At 50.6% G+C, this 17,925-nt stretch overlaps 2 protein-coding genes across 2 annotated transcripts; both read left to right on the top strand.

Annotated features, from left to right (window-relative positions):
• Positions 1–6,269: 6,269 nt before the first annotated feature.
• Positions 6,270–9,028, top strand: CC1G_02406 (hypothetical protein; the record flags this gene model as incomplete). The annotated part of the gene is made up of 9 exons (XM_001830903.2): positions 6,270–6,458; positions 6,516–6,641; positions 6,697–6,849; positions 6,908–7,043; positions 7,103–7,396; positions 7,534–7,871; positions 7,931–8,111; positions 8,174–8,716; positions 8,802–9,028. The coding sequence occupies 9 exons, from the start codon at positions 6,270–6,272 to the stop codon at positions 9,026–9,028; spliced, it is 2,187 nt and encodes a 728-aa protein (XP_001830955.2).
• Positions 9,029–9,749: 721 nt separating this feature from the next.
• On the top strand, positions 9,750–11,346 carry CC1G_02405 (hypothetical protein; the record flags this gene model as incomplete). Its single annotated transcript, XM_001830902.2, has 7 exons — positions 9,750–10,019; positions 10,076–10,379; positions 10,431–10,477; positions 10,530–10,619; positions 10,677–10,926; positions 10,980–11,125; positions 11,185–11,346. 7 exons carry the CDS (start codon positions 9,750–9,752, stop codon positions 11,344–11,346), a joined length of 1,269 nt encoding a protein of 422 aa, XP_001830954.2.
• Between the last annotated feature and the right edge of the window lie 6,579 nt (positions 11,347–17,925).

Below are 17,925 nucleotides of genomic sequence, written 5' to 3'. Positions count from 1 at the left end.
ATCTCCTCTCGTTCAAACTCGCACTTCTCCGGGCGAAGGTACAGGTCATGTTTCTTGAGACGACGGAGAACCTCATGGGTAACTTCTCGATGTTCGTCGAGAGTGGCCGTGAAGATGAGGATGTCGTCGAGATACACTGCGACCTTTCCTGCGGCGATGAGGTCAGAGAAGATGGAGTTCATAAGAGCCTGGAACGTAGCTGGAGAGTTCGTAAGACCAAAGAACATGACCAACGGCTCGAAGAGACCCTGGTTGGTTGCAAATGCTGCCTTCCATTCGTCTCCCTCCTTGATCCGTATGTTGTTATAGCCCCAGCGAACGTCGAACTTGGTGAAGGTACTTGGCTCCTCGAAGGCGGTTGATGATGTCGGAGACGAGGGGGAGGGGATAGCGGTTCTTCACAGTGATCTCGTTGAGTTTTCCGGTAGTCCTGAACAAAACGGAGCTTGCCGTCCTTCTTCTTAACGAAGAAGACGGGGGACGAGAGGGGCGATTCTGAGGGCCGGATGTACCCCTTCTTGAGATATTCGTCGAGAAATCGGTTGAGTTCTTCTTGTTCGTTTTTGGACATGGGGTAGACCTTGGTTCGCATGGTGGCCGGTGCTCCAGGGGTGAGGTCGATGGCATGATCCCAGGGTTTGTGCTCGGGTAGACGATGGGATTCGGATTCGGAAAAGACGGAGGCGTGTTGACGATAGTGGGCGGGGACCATCTCTTCGAATGACTTCTGTGGTTTGGCCTTCTGGGTTTCTTCGGCTATCTGCTGGGAGTAAGTGAAGCCGGCGGCGCACCAAAGTTCATCTCCCGTCTCCTCGATCAATCCTGCACGAAGCCATTTCCGACGAGTGGTCCGATTGGCTCGGATGCGGCAGAGGGCTGGTTTGTCGTCTTCGTCTTTGGGGGCGGGGGCTGGGGAAGGGACCGGTTTTGGGAGGGGATCAGGAGCGGGTGGTTCAGATATGGTGTTGATCTGCTCCAAGATGGCATCACCGGAAGGAGCGCCGCGGAACGGGGGTTGGGCATCATCGTCTGGCACCTCCTCGATGGTAACGCTGGCGACCTTGGGCTTGGGAATGTGAAGAGTGCCTTTGCGCCAGTCGATGGTGGGGTTGAGCTTGCGAAGCCAGGGAAGTCCCAGAATAATATCCTCTCCTCCGAGATCGGCGATAAGGAAGTCGGTCCATTCCGTGTGTCCGTCAACCGTGAGTTCCTGTCGGGCGAAGTGCGTTACACTGCCAGCCTGATTGGGTGATCCGTCAATGTTGAGAAGCTGAATGGGGTGTCGAAGGGGAAAAGCTGTGATCCGATGTTTCTCCACGAAGGGTTTGTCCAGGAACCGACCAGTTGCACCACTGTCGACCATTGCTGCGGATTCCGTACTCCGATTTCTGCCTCTAAGCCTCACGTTCACGCGAAAGTGTGATGAACCAGGGTATATTTCGCGGATGGCGCTAATAGTACATGTTCGCATAGAGTCATATTCGGAAATCGGGTACGGGGTGAAGGGTGAATGTGCCGCAGCTTTTACAGACACCCTTCGCCAAAATCCTGCTTCTGGAATTGTTCGAGGCGAGCCAAAGTCTCCTGTTGTTTCTGCTGGATGGTCCAGGAGGTCGGCGATGGAGAAGTTGGTCGGAGCGGGGGCGGAGGATGTGGAAGCGACGGTGGCAGTGGACGAATCGTTGAAGAGAGAGAAAGGAGCTTCCTGGGTGGCAGCAACACGACGACGTTGGGTGAGTCCTCGACCGGGTGGGTAACCCATGAACTTGTCTTGGCAGACATTGGCAGAGTGGCCAAGGCGCTGGCAGTGGTTGCAACGAAGCGAACCGTGATTGCCGTCCTTCTTGATGTGGGCGGAAGATCCGCAACCAAAGCATCGTCCGCGCATTGCTTGGAGGAAGTCCTCGCGGGAGCGGCCACTGGGTCCAACACGGGTTGCGTCAATGTCCATGGCATAGGGGTCACGGGCCGGGACAGAGCGAGACGAGGTGGTCGGGGTCAAGAAAGAGGTGCTGCTTCCGTGGAACGTGAAGTCGTTCTGATTGACGATGTCGCAGTAGTCTTGGAGGGTCTTGGGCTTGGCATCGTCCGGTTTGGTGATGGCGATAAGATCCAACATGAGGCGATCATTGGTACTGAGCTTACGGCGGAAGCGGGCCATACCATCCTTCTGGGATAGACCGGTGCGGGGGAAGACCTCCATAAACTTGGCTGCGAACTGGGAAGCAGACTGTTTACCCTGGGTAAGGGCCTCGAGTTGAGCTTCAGCTGCCTTCTCCTGGTCGGCAGGTTGGAAGCGCTTCTTGAAGGCAACCACGAAGGCAGACCAATCGCCGTGAAAGGCCAGGGGTGGGCAGCCTTCTGAGCGGCGTCGGCAGCAGCCTCGTGGGCGGCAATCTGATCCAGGTATTGGACGGCCCAGGAAGCGGCAGCACCTTGAAGGTATGAGAGGGCGGCTGAGATCCACTTCTTGTCATCGCCTTTGAGTTCGGAGTCGGCGGAGGCCCAGTTGGTGAAGTAGCGGATGTCAGGCGCTTTGACGGGGCTTCTGGTGGAAGCGGTCTTGGCGGCCGTGAGCTTATCCAGGGATTGCTGGATGCGCCTGGTAGTCTCTTGTTGCTCGGCAAGCAACTTGAGGAGAGTGGGGTCGGACATACTGAATTCGGGGGTAGGCTTTGCGGGTTCGGTAACGGGGTTTAGTTGGACGGGTGGCAGAGAAGCTGGTGGAGATAGTAGGGATGGTGATAAAGTGGAAGTGGGAGGTTCGTTATCTGAGCGTTGGGCAACAGACGTGTCCTCCGACTCCCTGGGGGTGGGAAGTGGTGTGAGGGCGCGGCGAGGAGTGAAAGTAAGGGCTGTGGTGGGGGTAGAGTGTCCGGAGCGGCGAAGGCTTGTTACTGCGGGGAGGGCTTCTGCTAACGCGGCGTAGGTAACGTGAAAGGGGACGGGTGTTTCGGATTCTTCTTCAGATTCTTCTTCCTCGTCGTTGTCGTCTTCTTCCTGGCTGTCTTCTTCAGATGATGTTGACGGTGGGCGAAAGGTTTTCGGTGCAGTGTTGGTGGTTGCTGTTACTGGGGCGGGAGATGATTCGGCGGAGTGGAAAGCGGCTGGGGATTCTTCGGTATCTGGAGCTTCGGACGGTGGGGGTGTAGCAGGCGGCGGCGGTGGATGTTCGGAATATAGAACTGCTTCGTAGTTGTCTTCGGAGGCTTCAACAAAGGAGGCGTAATCCGGAAGATTCTTGGCTAGGTATTCGTAGTCGCGGGGGCGGAGTGGGTTATACCGTTTCGGACAGGGCTGTTGTAGACACTTCAGGTGGGTGTTGGTGATGTACCCGTCGGCGTGCTTGCCGGACCAGACTAGGACAAAGTGCGGTTTAAACTCGCACGGCGGAAGGGAAACACTAAGTGCGACTAGTGACTAGATTTAAACCCGAATTAGACTCGAAAACTCGAATCTGAACTCGAAAAAAACGTAAACTCGTCCCGGCGGGATCACTCGTTGACTCCGTTTTTAAAAACCCGGATGTCGCGAAGAGCGAACACTAAACCAAAACTAAGACCAGAGACGAGGAGCGATGAAAGCGACGAAAGAGCTTAGAGCGATGAGCGACGGTTTGGAGTGAAGAATAGAGCGATGAATTGACGAAGAGGTCAAGCTAAGGAAATACAGAGCGAACTACCTAGCTTATATACCTATTCTACCAGTTACATAGCCACGATGAGTCGAGATGATGAGCAAATGGTGAAAGACAGAAGAACAATAAAAGATAGTCACAAGGCTGCGCGAGGCTGCGCGAAGAACAAGAATGAAACAATAATGAAGTAAAAAGACGTCAGAATGAGTCGAAAAGCAATACAAGGCAGTGCGTAACAATAAGAACAATAGAAGCAGGGTAAAGGGCAAAACGGGGCAGTGTTCCATGAGAGAAAGAGTCCATAGACGAGAATAAAGATAAGAGATAGGGGTAACAGGAAAGATAAGATGCGGATACAGATAAGATAAGATGAAAATGAAAATAGGGGCCTATACCAGCTGTTCACGACACCGGACTCGTGTATTCACGCGCAAATTCTAACTCGACTCTGACTCGCTAACTGGTTCACTCGACGCTCGGAGACTTCCTCTTTATTTTACTGAACGACTTGTGTCGATCAGGACAAGATATATAATCGAGTCAAAGGGGTATCTGTTGATTCTTTTGCCCGGCGGGCCTATATATATGGTACAAAATGTTTGACTACGAGCTTTAAAACAAAGACTAGCAAAGACTATAAAACAAACCGAATACATGCGCATGATACAGAAAAGGAGAGTAGAGAGACGGAGCGGAGGTACGAGAGAATCAGAAATACGAAATAGGAAAGAAACGCGACAAAAGAAGCCCCGGCGGTGTCGTGCCGAGTATGCCCCATAGGCGTCTATTGATGCGCTGTTGAAGCGCGTGGATTTTGGTAGTTCCGTCCAGTCGGAACGGAACCAATGTGTGGTGGGAAACTCCATTGTTACTCCGTGAAGATGCTTCCGCGGAAACAGATGGTATACCCTTTTGTAACTACCGCCGGAGGGCGGCGTATGGATTCATCGTTCTGTCCCTTCTCTCTGTACTACTTCTTTTCTGTTGACAGGTCATGGGACTGTTAGTACCCTGTTTCATCTGTCCTAGAGAGGACACCCTGTCCAACGGAATAGAACATCTCGTGTGATCCGTTCCTGGTCCCGTCGTTCTGGTTATCTTATCTCGGCTTCTATCTTATCGATCTCGTACCTAATCCGTAGAGGTCCCCTTTAGCTTTCCGCGACTGATGGCTGATTCCGACCGTCCGGCGGCGCTTATGGGTGTTTCCTCTTAGGGTACTGACAGGCGCTGGTGCTAAGTGTCGTCGTTCTTGTTAAGTCGCTACTAGCTTTCTAGTCGATTTGAAGTCGATCGTGCACTCCCATGGATAGTCTTGCTCCCGGCGGTGAGGACTTCGTGCCAAATTCTCACTACCGTAGTTCGATCTTCAATCGGTCCAGTACACATCCTTAACCCGTCAATTACTACGGTATCAATGATGCGTTACGTTCAACCTCTTTCAGAGTCGTTCTTAGAGTTCGACTTAGTTGACGACTCTGGGCTCGGTCTCAACTCATATGACAGAATAAGTGACCGCCGGTTATGAAAAACACAGTGCCTTAGGGCTTTTCAGTCACTTATCGAGATGTACGTTTTACCGGACGAAATTAGTCCGGCGGTGTGTTATTCGCGATTTTTGAAGGGTCAGATGACCCTCAGGCGTAACATCTCCCCCCAACTTATAATGAGGACTGTCCCCAGTCAGATTCTTGTCGAAGTTCTTGGAACTTCGACATATACGATCCGTCACTCCTCTTGACATCGACTTCTGAAGTTCTTCGCCACCTTACAGGAACTCCAATTCACTTCTGCTAGACTAGCCCGTCGTCCCAAACTTGGACTTGTCTGTGATACGGTGGTGTTTTGTGATCTGGCGCTTAAGTGGCTCTTGAATCTGCCGCCGTTACGACAAGACATCAAACGTTGCTTTCAAACGTACTTTGGATCGACAATTTCGCTTTTCTACTTTCTCTGATCTTTCTGCCCTTGACTTAGATGAGTAGAGCGTTAAATTCTAGTGGGGTTTGATACCACATATTAAGGGTCAAGCTGCCGTGGTTTGACTCCTGTTAGGGTCTATCACTTTCCTTTTTGGGAAGTACCAGCGTTAATACTTTCCCCACCTCTTCTCATGAAGTCAGTCTGCGCTCCTAGAGGGATTATCCGCTCGGGGTCGTTCTTTGGCCTATATATAGGGGACGACCGCCGGTCTTCCCTTCTCCAAGCTCCTGGCTTACTGTTGTACTGTGCTATCTTTCATCGATGTCCACTCCTCAACCTGCTACTCTCTCCGGCTAGCGAGGCATTCTTCTCGCCTCAGCAGTTCCTCATCCAAATTGGCGACCAACGTCTCCAAATTGACGACAACCCTGAAACGTTCCGTCTCTTTCGTTCTTCCCCTTATCTTCGACAGTGCTGGAATTTCATCGTCGACCACCTCAATCGTTTCCTCGGCCAATTCAGGTTCGAGGAGGCGTTTATATATTCCCCTGAGTGGGACTTCTTATCTTTCGCCACTTATAACGACTTGGTGAGTCTTTGTGCTGTTTCTTCAACTTTCTGTCCTCTGACTTGACTTTTCAGTGTATCTTACAGAGGTTGCCCGGCGGTCATTCGCTGATGGCAGTGAGGGCCTACACCATGGGCCTTCATGACTGTCTACCAAGGCAATGACGGTCCCCCTGGTCATCCTCGCTACCCTCTTACTGCGCCTTACTCCTGGCGGGCCTGGGCTGAACCAGTCCACCGAAATATGGGCATTCGTCGAATGATGAACATCGTCTTCACCGACCCCCAGATGGCTATCTTAAGGTTGACCTGTCCAATCGTTCCTTCGACGGTTCGTCTTTTCCTTATCTATCTCTTCTCGGACACTTACTTACTATTCTCTTGTTAGGACGCTGAGATGCCGTTCCTCATTCCTCGTCGCCTTCGTGACAACACTTTACGAGGATGGCGACTCATTTCTCCTCCAGCGTTGCCTATGGATTGGGCCACTTGGAGGGCAGATCCTCACTATCAAGTAAGTTTCTGATCGTTCCGGCGGGTGGCGTATTACTGAGGGATCCAATATCTAGCACTGGCACATCTATATCGATGTGGCCGTTTCTTTTGAAGAGGCCTTGGCCAAGTACAGGCGGGAGCGAGCTGCATGGCTCGCTGACCATACTTCGCCTCCTCCTGGTACCCCTGTTATTCGTCATCCTCACCCTCAACTTCCTCGTCTTACTGTTCGTCCTCGCAATTTTCCGCCTGGCGTTGTTCTACCGCCCACTGCTCTCCTTCGAGGAGAGGGACGCGACTCTGCACCTGCTTCACTCTCGCCCTCTGGTACTTCGAGTCTGGAAACGTCAAGTCTTTGGTACCAGCGCGTCGGTCTCCCAGGCGGCTCCTGCTTCTTCGGTGCCTCCTGTGTCTACTCTGGGTAAGTAGGCTCTTCTCTCTTCTTTCGTTCCTTTAACCGACGAGCTGACGACTCCTTAGACGATCGTCGTTCCGCGTCGTCCTCTGTAGTCGCGTCGGGTACGGGTCTTGACGACGGGGACGCTGTCGACGAACTCGACCCTTCGCCTAGCGGCGAAGACGTGCATCAAGAGGCTCCTCGAACCCCTCGTCGATCTCGCTCCTTTCAGGTGTCTCCTAAGACGCCCAAGACGCCCGGCATCCCTCCTATCCCTGCGACTCCTTCCTCTGCGAGGAAAATCGTTCCTATTCCTGGTCAACCCGCCGTCTACGGTCCTTCCTCTTTCCCTCGTGCTCCCAAAGGTCCTCAAGCAAGTACGCGCTATACCGGTACTGGCCCCGCGCAACCTTGAGTCGATCGATGGAGAGCTTTTCCATCCCCCCTTCCGTTGGTTTCAACCCGATCGTCCGCCGGGATGGCGTTGACGATCCTACGGGTTTCCTGTCCCAAGGGAGGGACACCACTCCTCTCGAGCTTCAGTTCTCACAGAGGACTGGCGTCTCCATTCAACACCTGAGCCGGGAGGAACGCCAGGCGCACTACTTGCGTCCACCAGTCCCTCCTAAGGGCTCCCCTTCCTCTTCGTCTTCGTCTTCTTCGTCTAACTCTGAAGGAGGCTCGTCGGATGCTAGAGACGATGCGTCTCGCTCCTCGAGCAACCCCTTCGTCGGATCCCTTCGTCGCAACATGCCTACCGCGCAACGTCAGACTACCGACCTTCGCAACATCCTCTACCAGAACCTTACAGGTATCATGGGTTCCCGGCGGTTGTTGTCCGACCATGCCTTGGTAAGTTGCCTTTCTCTTTTCTTTCTCTTTAACTTCTTACTAACTTAATACCCTCCCAGGTTGTGGGCCCCTGCGCTAGGTGTGCCTTCTTAGGCATCCCTAGGTGTGAGTACCGTGGTCCTGGTCTTAGCTGCGGCAACTGCGGTCGAGCGGACAAGCCATGTCCGTTTTCGTTGAACATCGACGCTCGTCGCGGCCTTCGCAACCAACTGGCGGGTGCAGCTGAGGGATCTTCTCATTGTAAGTCCCCTCATAACCTTCTTTTCCTCCGCCGGTACTGATTATTATGTCTTACTCTTTAGACATTGACACTGTCGTGCGCGACATCTTGCACCAGTCTAACGTGGTGCGAGATTCGCTCAATCAGTACCTCACCCACTCCCTCCACCTTTACGAGCTTCACGCTCGTCTCCTCTCGGCCATTTATCGTTTGGAAACGTCTGAGGGACCCGAGGCCATCGTCGTCGAGTTTTTCAACAACGACTTCGATGCGTACCTCGAGTTTCGCTCGATGTTTACCTTCGATAATTTCCTCGTGGGTGCCGACGGTAGCACCGTCAACAAGGCCGAGCTTGTCCAGCGTATGGACGAGCTCTTCACCCGTTCGCGTCGGGCCTCCGGCGTACCCATCCCTGACGACGAACTCCTTCCTACCGTCGCCAACCCTCCTCACGCTCCTTACGTCTTTGGTTCGTTCATTGCGCAGGAGTTCCCGATGGCCAAGGACGGCCGTCTCTGGTCCCCGTCGCAACTCGATCGTCCTATCGACGACGAGTTCGACGATTTCCTCGATCAAGACGCGTCCTCTCTTCCCGCATTCGACCCTCTTGTCGACCCGGCGGACGGTGGTCCTGCTCCGAACGACGAAGATGACTGGTAGTCATATCGCTCTTTTTCCTATCTTACTCCTACTAACTTATTGCTTTCTAGTCTACGACGATCGTACTGGCGTAGCTCCCAGTGCTGACGTTATCATTGGGGACTCTCTTGGTCTCTTTTCGTCAGAGGAGTCTCCAGAGTGGCCAGGCATCGAGGGTTCGGCGATGAACGTCGACGAGAGGTCTAGCTCGGCCCTCTCCTCTGCTCGTTCTGGTGGTGGCGCCTCGTCCTCGAACTCAAGCGACGAGGGAGACCTTTCTGACTCCCCCGAATACTAAGTTCGTCGTTTTCTTCTTCTTCTTCTTTCTTTCTTTTCGCGTCTCTCGCTCTTTTCTGAGAGACATTTCTTCTTTCTACTCTGGCCGCCGGCGGGGGAGGCGCTTATTGGGGACACTCGTATTTATTTATTTTTCGCACATTCTTGTTGTTGTATACTCATGTCCTTCGCACCATCTTGTACATTATTGGATTACTACACCGACTCTTAGGTAGTCATATTAGTGTAGCCTCAAATCCAATTTCTTGGCTATCTCTACTGCCGGTATCCTATCTGAGACTTAGAGTGATTTCTCGAAACGGTGAAATTGCCGTCCGTCCGGCTGAATTGCCTTCTGGGGTTCGTCTTAACCCTTTCGGATTGTGTCCGCGGAAGCAATTCTCAAACTAAGTGGCAATGTGGGCGTTTGCCAAGCCATCAACCCCTCCGGCGGTATTGCCAATTCGGGATACTCGACTTTGCACAAATTTCTAAGGAAGACTCATGTTTTTCGGTTTTGGGGCACGTTCTGCACCACCGATTTTCGACTGTGAGATCGTGGTCGTGTCGGTTTTTCCTTGAACACGTCTACCAATAGAAATTCCCTAAAACTGAGAGGCTTTTTGCTATAAAAACCGCCGGTTTCCTGGTCGAGTTTCTCCAGCAACCTCCTCTGGTTCTTTTCACCTTTCTCATCGCTCTCCTCTTCGTCTCTTCGATTCTCTTCCTCTCTTGCTATCACCATGTCTTCTCCCGCCTCCAACGTCTTCCAGGAGATCCTCGGCTTCGACCCCAAGGTTCCTCTTGGTCTCCCAGTGCCGGCCAAGTCTATCCCGCCGTCCGTGTGGGATGGCATGAAGCGCGTCTACGTTGAAGATAACGCCAACGTCGCTCGTGGCATCCACAAGCTCACCGGCGTTCACCTCCGTCTTCGTGCGATCGCCAAGGAGGCTATTCCTTTCAGCATCCTTAAGGAGTACAAGACGGCTGCCCTTGAGCTCGTCTCTTACATGGTGAGTCTCTTTTCCTTGCTTACTCGTTTCCTTTCTAACTTACGCTTTTCTTTTAGTACCCTAAGCGTCGCCTCTACGGCGGGCAGATGGCCTACACCGCTCTCATTCAGAAGCAACTTCGCGTCATGCACCCGGCGCTGAAGGTCTTCGTCGAGTTCTGCGGTGACAAGGACATCGGGCTCGACGTCCCGGCGGAGGTCTCTTACCACCTCGCTTGGTCTGGCGAGGCGGTGAAAGCTCCCACCATCCCCCTTCCTGCCGATGCTGACCCGTTCGACGTCAGCTCGGCGTTCCATAACATTAAAAAGCTCGCTAATGGGGCTTCGACTCAGGAGGAGGAGGCTCCTACTCCCAAAAAGCGTAAGTCCTATTCTCTTTCTACTACTATCTTTGCTTACCCATCTTTCTTAGATGGCAAGCAACCCAAGTCCCCCGCTATCATTTACGATTCCGACGTGGTAAGTGTTTATCTCTTGCCCTTTCTGTTCCTTACTGACTTATGTTTTTCAGGAAATCGTCGGTACTGAAAACGGCGGTCCTGGGGCTGCTTCTACTTCAACTTCGTCGACTCGTGGTGGCAAGGCCGTCGCTCGTGGTCGAGTAAGTTTCTTTCTTTCTTTCTCTCTTCGTTTCGTTACTTACTCTTTGACTTTACAGGGTGGCCGCGGTGGTGGCCCTTCTCGCCCTCGTACCACCGCCGGTGCTTCTGCTGCCGTCGTACGAGTCCCTTACTACCTCGTTCCGAATCTCGACTTATCCTCTCCCGCTTTTCTCAAGGCTACTCAGCTGGGTAAGCGCGCTCGCGTTTCGCTCGACGCCAAGGCGCTCGAGGAGGTCAATAAGAACGCTTTGACCTCCAAATATCCCAACCTGTTCCCCGACGGGATGCTTGTCAAGACCTGGGTAAGTCATCTCTCGTCTTCTGTTTCTTACTTTTCTTACTCACTCTCTTCTTCTTAGCCGACCACTTCGCCGTCAACAACGAGTGGGTCAATGGTGTTCTGTCTCAAGTACAGAACATCTTGGCCAACTACTCTGACGCTGTCAACGTCGGTTCGTCGACTCGTGCGACGCTGACTGACATTCGCTCTGAGATCCTCCGGCGGGTTCACCTTCTCAGTCTCGACGTTCGGTTCCTTGAAGTACTCTTCGCTGAGTATGATAGGATCCAGGCCCATCTGGAGAAAGGAACTCCCTCCTCTTGAGGGAGAAGGATCTTCCTTCTTCTTCTGTGGAGTCTCCTGCTTCCCCTCCTCCTCTTGAGGCGGATAGCACTCTTGGGGGCGACGTCGATGCCGCCGGTGATGTTGACATGACTGAGGCTTAGCCTCTTCTCGTTTTTGGGCCTCGTTTTGTAGTAGTATTAGGTTTTTGTTGCGATTCTTCGCTTTTTCCCTAGTACTACTACTATATTGAATATCATCATGCTTTGCACCTCTCTATCTGTGTGTGAACTCCTCCTAAGTGCTCTAAGTTGTCTTAAGTCCTTTCTAAGTCTTCCTGACTTGGAAAATCGAAAATTTTAATGCGAACTTTAGGTTAATGTTTACTTGGTCTTCAGAATGTACTCTTTTTGAGTTACATTCTTTCGCCCTATTGGTACTCCTCTCCCCCCAACTTAGAAATATCAACCGTCCTCGGTTGAGCTTCCCAAGTCGTCGAGATCGTTGTCCTCATTCACCTGTTCGCTTCGTCTATTCCCTTTAGGCATTCCTTCGAACGCTATGTCGTCCGCCGGTTCGCCTTTTCGCCGCGAAGACACTAGTTTGTTCAACTCTGCCGGCCCTAGGTCGATGCTCTCGTGAATATTTCGAGGTAGCTCAATCTTCTTTCGTGCGTGGTAAGGTAATAGCCTAAATGCTGCCACTACAGACTGGTATACTGACCCGTCTATTTCGGCAACTATGTAGGCGCCTCCTTTGTTTCTATTCAGCACTACGTACGGACCGTTGTACTTAGGTTTCAGCTTTCGATCAAGGCTATCCTCAATTGGGGAGTTTCTCATTATTACGAGGTCTCCTGGCTTGAAGTTGTAGTCTTTAATCGTCCGCCGGTGTTCAATCTCGTACTTAGCTACTCTATCTTTCTTCGCCTGGTGGATCTTATTTCTTACTGACTCAACGAAGTCTCGATGCTTTGCCAACGCCTTAGCTCTTCGCGCGAGCAAGTCTTCCGTGGAAACGAACGATTCGGGAGGTTCAATTAGCCAGGTCACTTCTTGTATGTCAAGAGGGTGTTACTGGTTCTGCTCCTGTTACCATATAAAACGGCGAACATCCAAATCTTTTTCTTATAGTGATTCTGTCCGCCCACATAATGTGAGGGAAATACCACTTCCACTTAGACAAATTCCCGGCGGTCACCTTGGCTAGCATATTTACTACGTCGAAGTGAGGCCTTTCGATTGTCCCGTTTGCTTGAGCGTTGTAACCCGTTACTTGAATGCCACGGATTCCATACTTCTCTTCTAGCCAACCAACAGCCTTTATGAAAGGTCCACCATTATCTGTCACTATCTTTTTGATGCAACCCCATCTTAAGATTACATCTTCGAACAACCACTTGCCAATAGTACTAGCATTTTGCTTCTGCAAGGCTTTCCCTTCCATCCATTGTGTCAATGCACACCTTCCGTGAACTATGAATCTGCACTTATCGCTAGGAATACTCATATGAATCACGTCGGCGTGTAAGACTTGAAATATAGATGGGGTTTCCGTTACCGTCGGGGGTATCCTCATGAACAATTTTTGACGGATTTGACAGACATGGCAAGTCCTCGTATACCAGCCTACGTCCCCGTCTAAGTCTGGCCACCAAAACCGTTTAGCTAGTAATTCCTTAGTAGCATAATGTCCTCGATGCCCGGTAGCGTCATGCGCTGTACGCATCAAGTACATCCGATTTTCTGGATAAACGACTATCTTATGTTCACCATTTATTCCTCGACGAAAAAGCCTTCCATCTTTCTTAAAGAAATGCGTACTAAACCTAGCGAATGCTAGGTATTCCGCGTCGCTCATTCCTTTTGGTCGAACTGAAGGGTTTTCTAACCACTTATCTACGATCGGTATTTTTCTGTCGATCTCTTTGATAAGTGGGTGCCGGCGGGACTCTCCATCGTATTCCTGTCGAAGTTTAGGATCTTCCTTTAAGGATAAATCTGGCAGTACTTCCACATTTACGAATTGAGTTTCCATTTTCGGCCCTAGTGACAACACCCTGTCCGCCACTGCTCTATCTAACTCCAAATCTTCTTCAAAATCTGCGATGTCTTGAAGATATCCTCCACGAGTATCGATTTCGTGTTTGAACTCTTCGAAGTCCAACGGTTCTGGGTCGTCGGGGTTTGGTTTCCTGTACCCAGTGAGTCCGCCGGTCTCTTCTTCCGAGTGATCGTAAGGAGTCTTTGGTTTATCATCCGGGTGTGGAACTCGACGTGACAGACCGTCGGGTATCGCAAACTTACTTCCAGCTACATGTTCCAAGGTGAAATGGTACATGAGTATGGATTCGATCCATCGATTTATAGTCGCATTTGGTCCATTTCCAGCATTTTGTAACATGCCTTTAATGTACTTAGCGTCCGTTTCGACAATCAATTCTCGACACCCAAGTAACCAATACCTATTTTCTTCTAAAGCTCGCATCAAGCCAAAGAGTTCCCTCTTTGCTTGGCCGTACCTTGCTTCTCTCTCACTTAGCGTTGTAGACCCGAATCTAGCATAGTGCCACTTATCAGGGTCATCATCATCTTGGACGGATATCATCCATCCTATGGCTTTGTACGACGTATCCACGGATAATTTTAGGGGCACATTCCTGTCGTAGTCTATAGCCTTCAATACTGGTGCAACTCGAATGGCTTCCTGTAAATCGGCCATTGCTGCTGCCTGTTCTGGTCCCCATCTAAATGGTACTTCTTTACGAGTTAGTTCTTGGATAGGTTCTGCCCGGCGGGCATAATCCTTGACGAACATTCGCAAAGTCCCTAGTACTCCTAGGAAAGATCGTACATCTGAAACGTCTTTACATGCTCCCCACTTAAGGATTGCATCTGCGCGTTCGGGATTAACTTTCCTTCCTTCGTAAGTACAAAGATGTCCTACTACTGTAAACTCGTCTGCCAAAATGATCGACTTCTTTCCTGAAAATGTCCCTCCACAATACTTCATACGCTGCATCACTCTGTTCACGTCATTTAGATATTCCCATACGAACCGCCGGATACCAGGATTTTCAGGAATGGTTTCATAACCTCCTTTTCCGTCTTCATACCTCGTGGCTGGTCCTCTCGTAGGAACATCGTCAATATACGGCTTCGTGACTGCAGGAATCTCGTCTTGTAAGATATGAGTTACATCGTCATGGAAGATTGGTACCGAATTGGTCCACCCCATCGGTAGGGTAACCAAACGCATCGCTCCATAAGGTGTTTGGAACGTGGTAAGGTCTCTGTACTTTTCGTCCAATCGTCTCTCATCGTAACCTACGAACAAGTCCATGCAACCTCCACAAGCTCTACCGGCGAAGTGATTTGCCAATTCTTCTGTTGCCGGCGGGATGCCTGAGTGCGCAATCGTAACTGCGTTAAGAGGCTCTAGACTATGTACAATTCTCAGACTTTCACCATCTTTCTTAAGTACGCAGAACCACCTCGAGCTATAACTCGAGTTCGAAGGCTCATACACGCCTGAATCTATCCTCTCCTTGATAAATCTACATACTTTATCCATAAGTTCAGGTGGGATTGGTCTATTCCTCAATACCCACGGTGTGTGTGGTATCGTGGAATAGGGACATCAGGGAAAAACTCTTGTCTGAATCTCCCTTTTTCCGCATCTTCCCAAGCGAAAGCTAGGTTATGTACTCCTATTAACCAGTGTAATAGTTTTCGCTCTTCTGGCCAAATGAAATCGCCGCCGTGGACCTTATCCATGGCTTCCTTTCTCTCTGTGGTGTACCTTCCTTGGGGTGTGAATTCCGGCGGATTCGTAGGCATCTTAGGCAATTCAGCCAATGGGTTTCCTATAATCTTCCGAATAATTCTAAACTCCTCTGCTAGAGTCCCCAAGATGGGTCTTACTTTATCTGCCACTTTCTTATACTTCTTTCCTGTAGAGACACCCTTAATTTTTGGTTTAGCGTTAGGGTTCCCTGCTACTACTTCGTCTTTGTTCTCGCTGGAGGTTGTTGACGAAGTCTTGGCAGAATCCTCGATGATATCCTCTTTTAACTGTTGATAAATCTGTTCGAAGTGTTTTATCACAGTATCTAACATCATGACTTCACCGACGGATTTGTCTCTTTTGCCTGTCCTGACTTGTTGCAAGAAAGCTTCGACCTTTTTAGCGGCTTTCTTATTTTCTACTTCCCTAGTTAATGCTTCTTGAATAAACATTAACTTCACGTCTTCTTGGCTGAACTTTCCACTTTTATGGCCGGACTGGAACACCTTTTCGACTTTAATCTCTCCAGAAGCTGTCTGTTCAAAGACGACTGCAAGCTCTCCTACATCTATTGATGATTCATCGAGTTCTGAAAAGACCGCCGGTTGGCGTCCAACTCTGCCTTTAACTCTGGAGGAGGTTCTCCTCTAGGATAAGTGTTCAACCTCACCACTTTGCCGTTCTGAGGATCGGTCAGGGTAATCGTTTGTGACCCATCTCGATTGTTCTTTGTTAGCGTTTCCGCTATCATCTCGAACGGTCTTCCAAGCAAGATCCTATAACCCACGTCTGGAAGTACATGTATTTGGAGGTACACTCTTACTTCTCCAAAGACAAAGGGCACGTCTCTTGCCAAACCCAATGATTTCTTCAATCCTTTGTCCGCTGAGGACATCCACACCGTCACCGCCGGATCCCAAGTAAGGCCGTGGTCTTTTGCGGCTTGTTCATGCATTGAGCAGATTGTCGAACCGCCGTCTAATAAGGACTCTTCCTTCATGGCTCCATTGATTTTCAGGGTAGATGACCCTCAACGAAGACGACTCTTCAGCTTTCACTATAACTGGCTTAGCTTCAGTACCCAGTTCAATCATATATTGTTCCACCGGGTCAGAGATAGTGATACTCCCCAATGGTTTCTCATCTCCTTTTTCTGCAACAGTTCGGACCGCCGGTCGCAAAGTTGAGGCTTCTTTATAGTCCCTGTTTTGCTTTTCGGCTAGGGCCCGTTGTTCAACCACTGCTTCGGCTTTTGCCATCGCTTCCTCACTATTTTCTACCCATTGTAAGCCAACGTGTAGACGCTTAACTTCGTGCGGATCGTCAAAGAAACGCTTAAACACCTCAGTCTCTCTAGGGATAGGGACTTCCCTAGTCGGTACTCGCTTCCGAGTCAGGAGGTTCTTGAGGTATTCCCTTGCCTCTGGCGAAACCCCCATAAGCGACTTGATGTTCACCGGTACGGTGACTTCAAGCAATTCGTTGACGATCGCTTTTGCCGCACCATTTTGTTCTACAGGTGCGCGTTTGTTATAGGCTGGTCCCCGCCGGTCGATTTCCGGTAGAGGTTCGCCTTTTTCTTCTACTTCTCGTTCTTTCTCAAAAGATTTCTCCTCTTCCTTGTTCACTTTAGGCTTGAATGCACCTAAAGGTTTAGTTGAAAGAGGAGGGACGTCTACATAAGGTAGAGTTCCGGACGGCGTAAGCTTCGCCGTTGGTTGAGAATCTGACCATGTTACTTTCTTCTTTCTCTTAGGAGGTCCAACTCTCTTAACCTCGACGAACCTCAACGGTTCCTCTTCTTCCTCTTGTAACTCGTCCACCTCTTCTTCTTCACTCTCACTTTCTTTTTCTTCGACACACTCCTTTTTATTGGTGTTTTCTTTTTCTACGCCGGCGGTTTTCTTAGACTTCTCTAGCTCAGTCTTGCTACTTCCTGCCGGTTTGGAAGAAGCAGCAGCTGCTGCTTTCCTCGTCGTCATTGAAAACCCTCTTGTCGACGCGAATTTTGGTAGAACACTTGGAAGGGCGTTCCACATCGCTGCCTTTTCGTCAGCAGCCGCGGGCGCTTCCGCGGACGTGTCGTTAGGCGCCGACCCTAAACTCTGCGCCTTCTCCGTTTCCAATTGACTAACCTCGTTCCTTAAGGTCATGTACCAACTGCTCTTGCGTTGGTTGACCCGTCAACGGATCCCTCCACCTATGCTCCGGCGGCTCCTCTTGTACGTACTGAGCCTCGCGCTTAATCGCGTCGAGGTCCAACGTATGGCCGCTACTCTCCATACTCTTTCTAATGAGGTCTAGAGTAAATTCTTCCCCATTTCTGAAGGGCGTAATAATTCTATTACTTTCAAGGATACGATAATCGCCACCTTCATGACAAATACGACCCGTATCCAACATCACCCTTCTAATTTTGCAGCCCATAACTGCATGAGCTGGCTCACCACAGAACCAGCAAGTCACTCCTCGTCGCTCTCCACCACCAGCGTCAGCATTTCGCCACACGCCTTGGCTGTAGCCCTGTTGACCTGGTCGACGCGAAAAGTCGACGTACCCTCCGCCTGAGGAACCCGAGTTCGAGTAGTTCCTCCTTCCCGGCGGAACGTAGGATTGACCAATGTTGTTTCCTCCCTGACGAGTTGTGCGAGTTGAATCGCTGAGAATGGTCGGTCAACCCTCTTGTCGATTTTGGCCTCCATTCTCGTCTCAAACTCCGTCAGTTGTTCTTTTTGCTCTTTTCTGAGACCAGTGAGTGTATCCTTCCACTTGGCCTCTTGTTGATCCAGTCTTTCCAAGATGAGTTTAAACCCATCGTTGTCCGACTTAGGAGGCCCTGACCACTGGTACATCCCCGGCGGCATGTTTTGACTCCCTCTAGGGGGTCCAGCGTCCTGCACATGCTGCTCTTCTCTCTTGGGCTTAATACCCAATCTCTTCAACGTTTCTGCCACGGC

This window comes from Coprinopsis cinerea (assembly GCF_000182895.1).
Source record: "Coprinopsis cinerea okayama7#130 chromosome 3 map unlocalized cont3.3, whole genome shotgun sequence".
Lineage (NCBI taxonomy): Eukaryota > Fungi > Basidiomycota > Agaricomycetes > Agaricales > Psathyrellaceae > Coprinopsis > Coprinopsis cinerea.
This window is presented reverse-complemented; position numbering and strand designations above follow the sequence as displayed.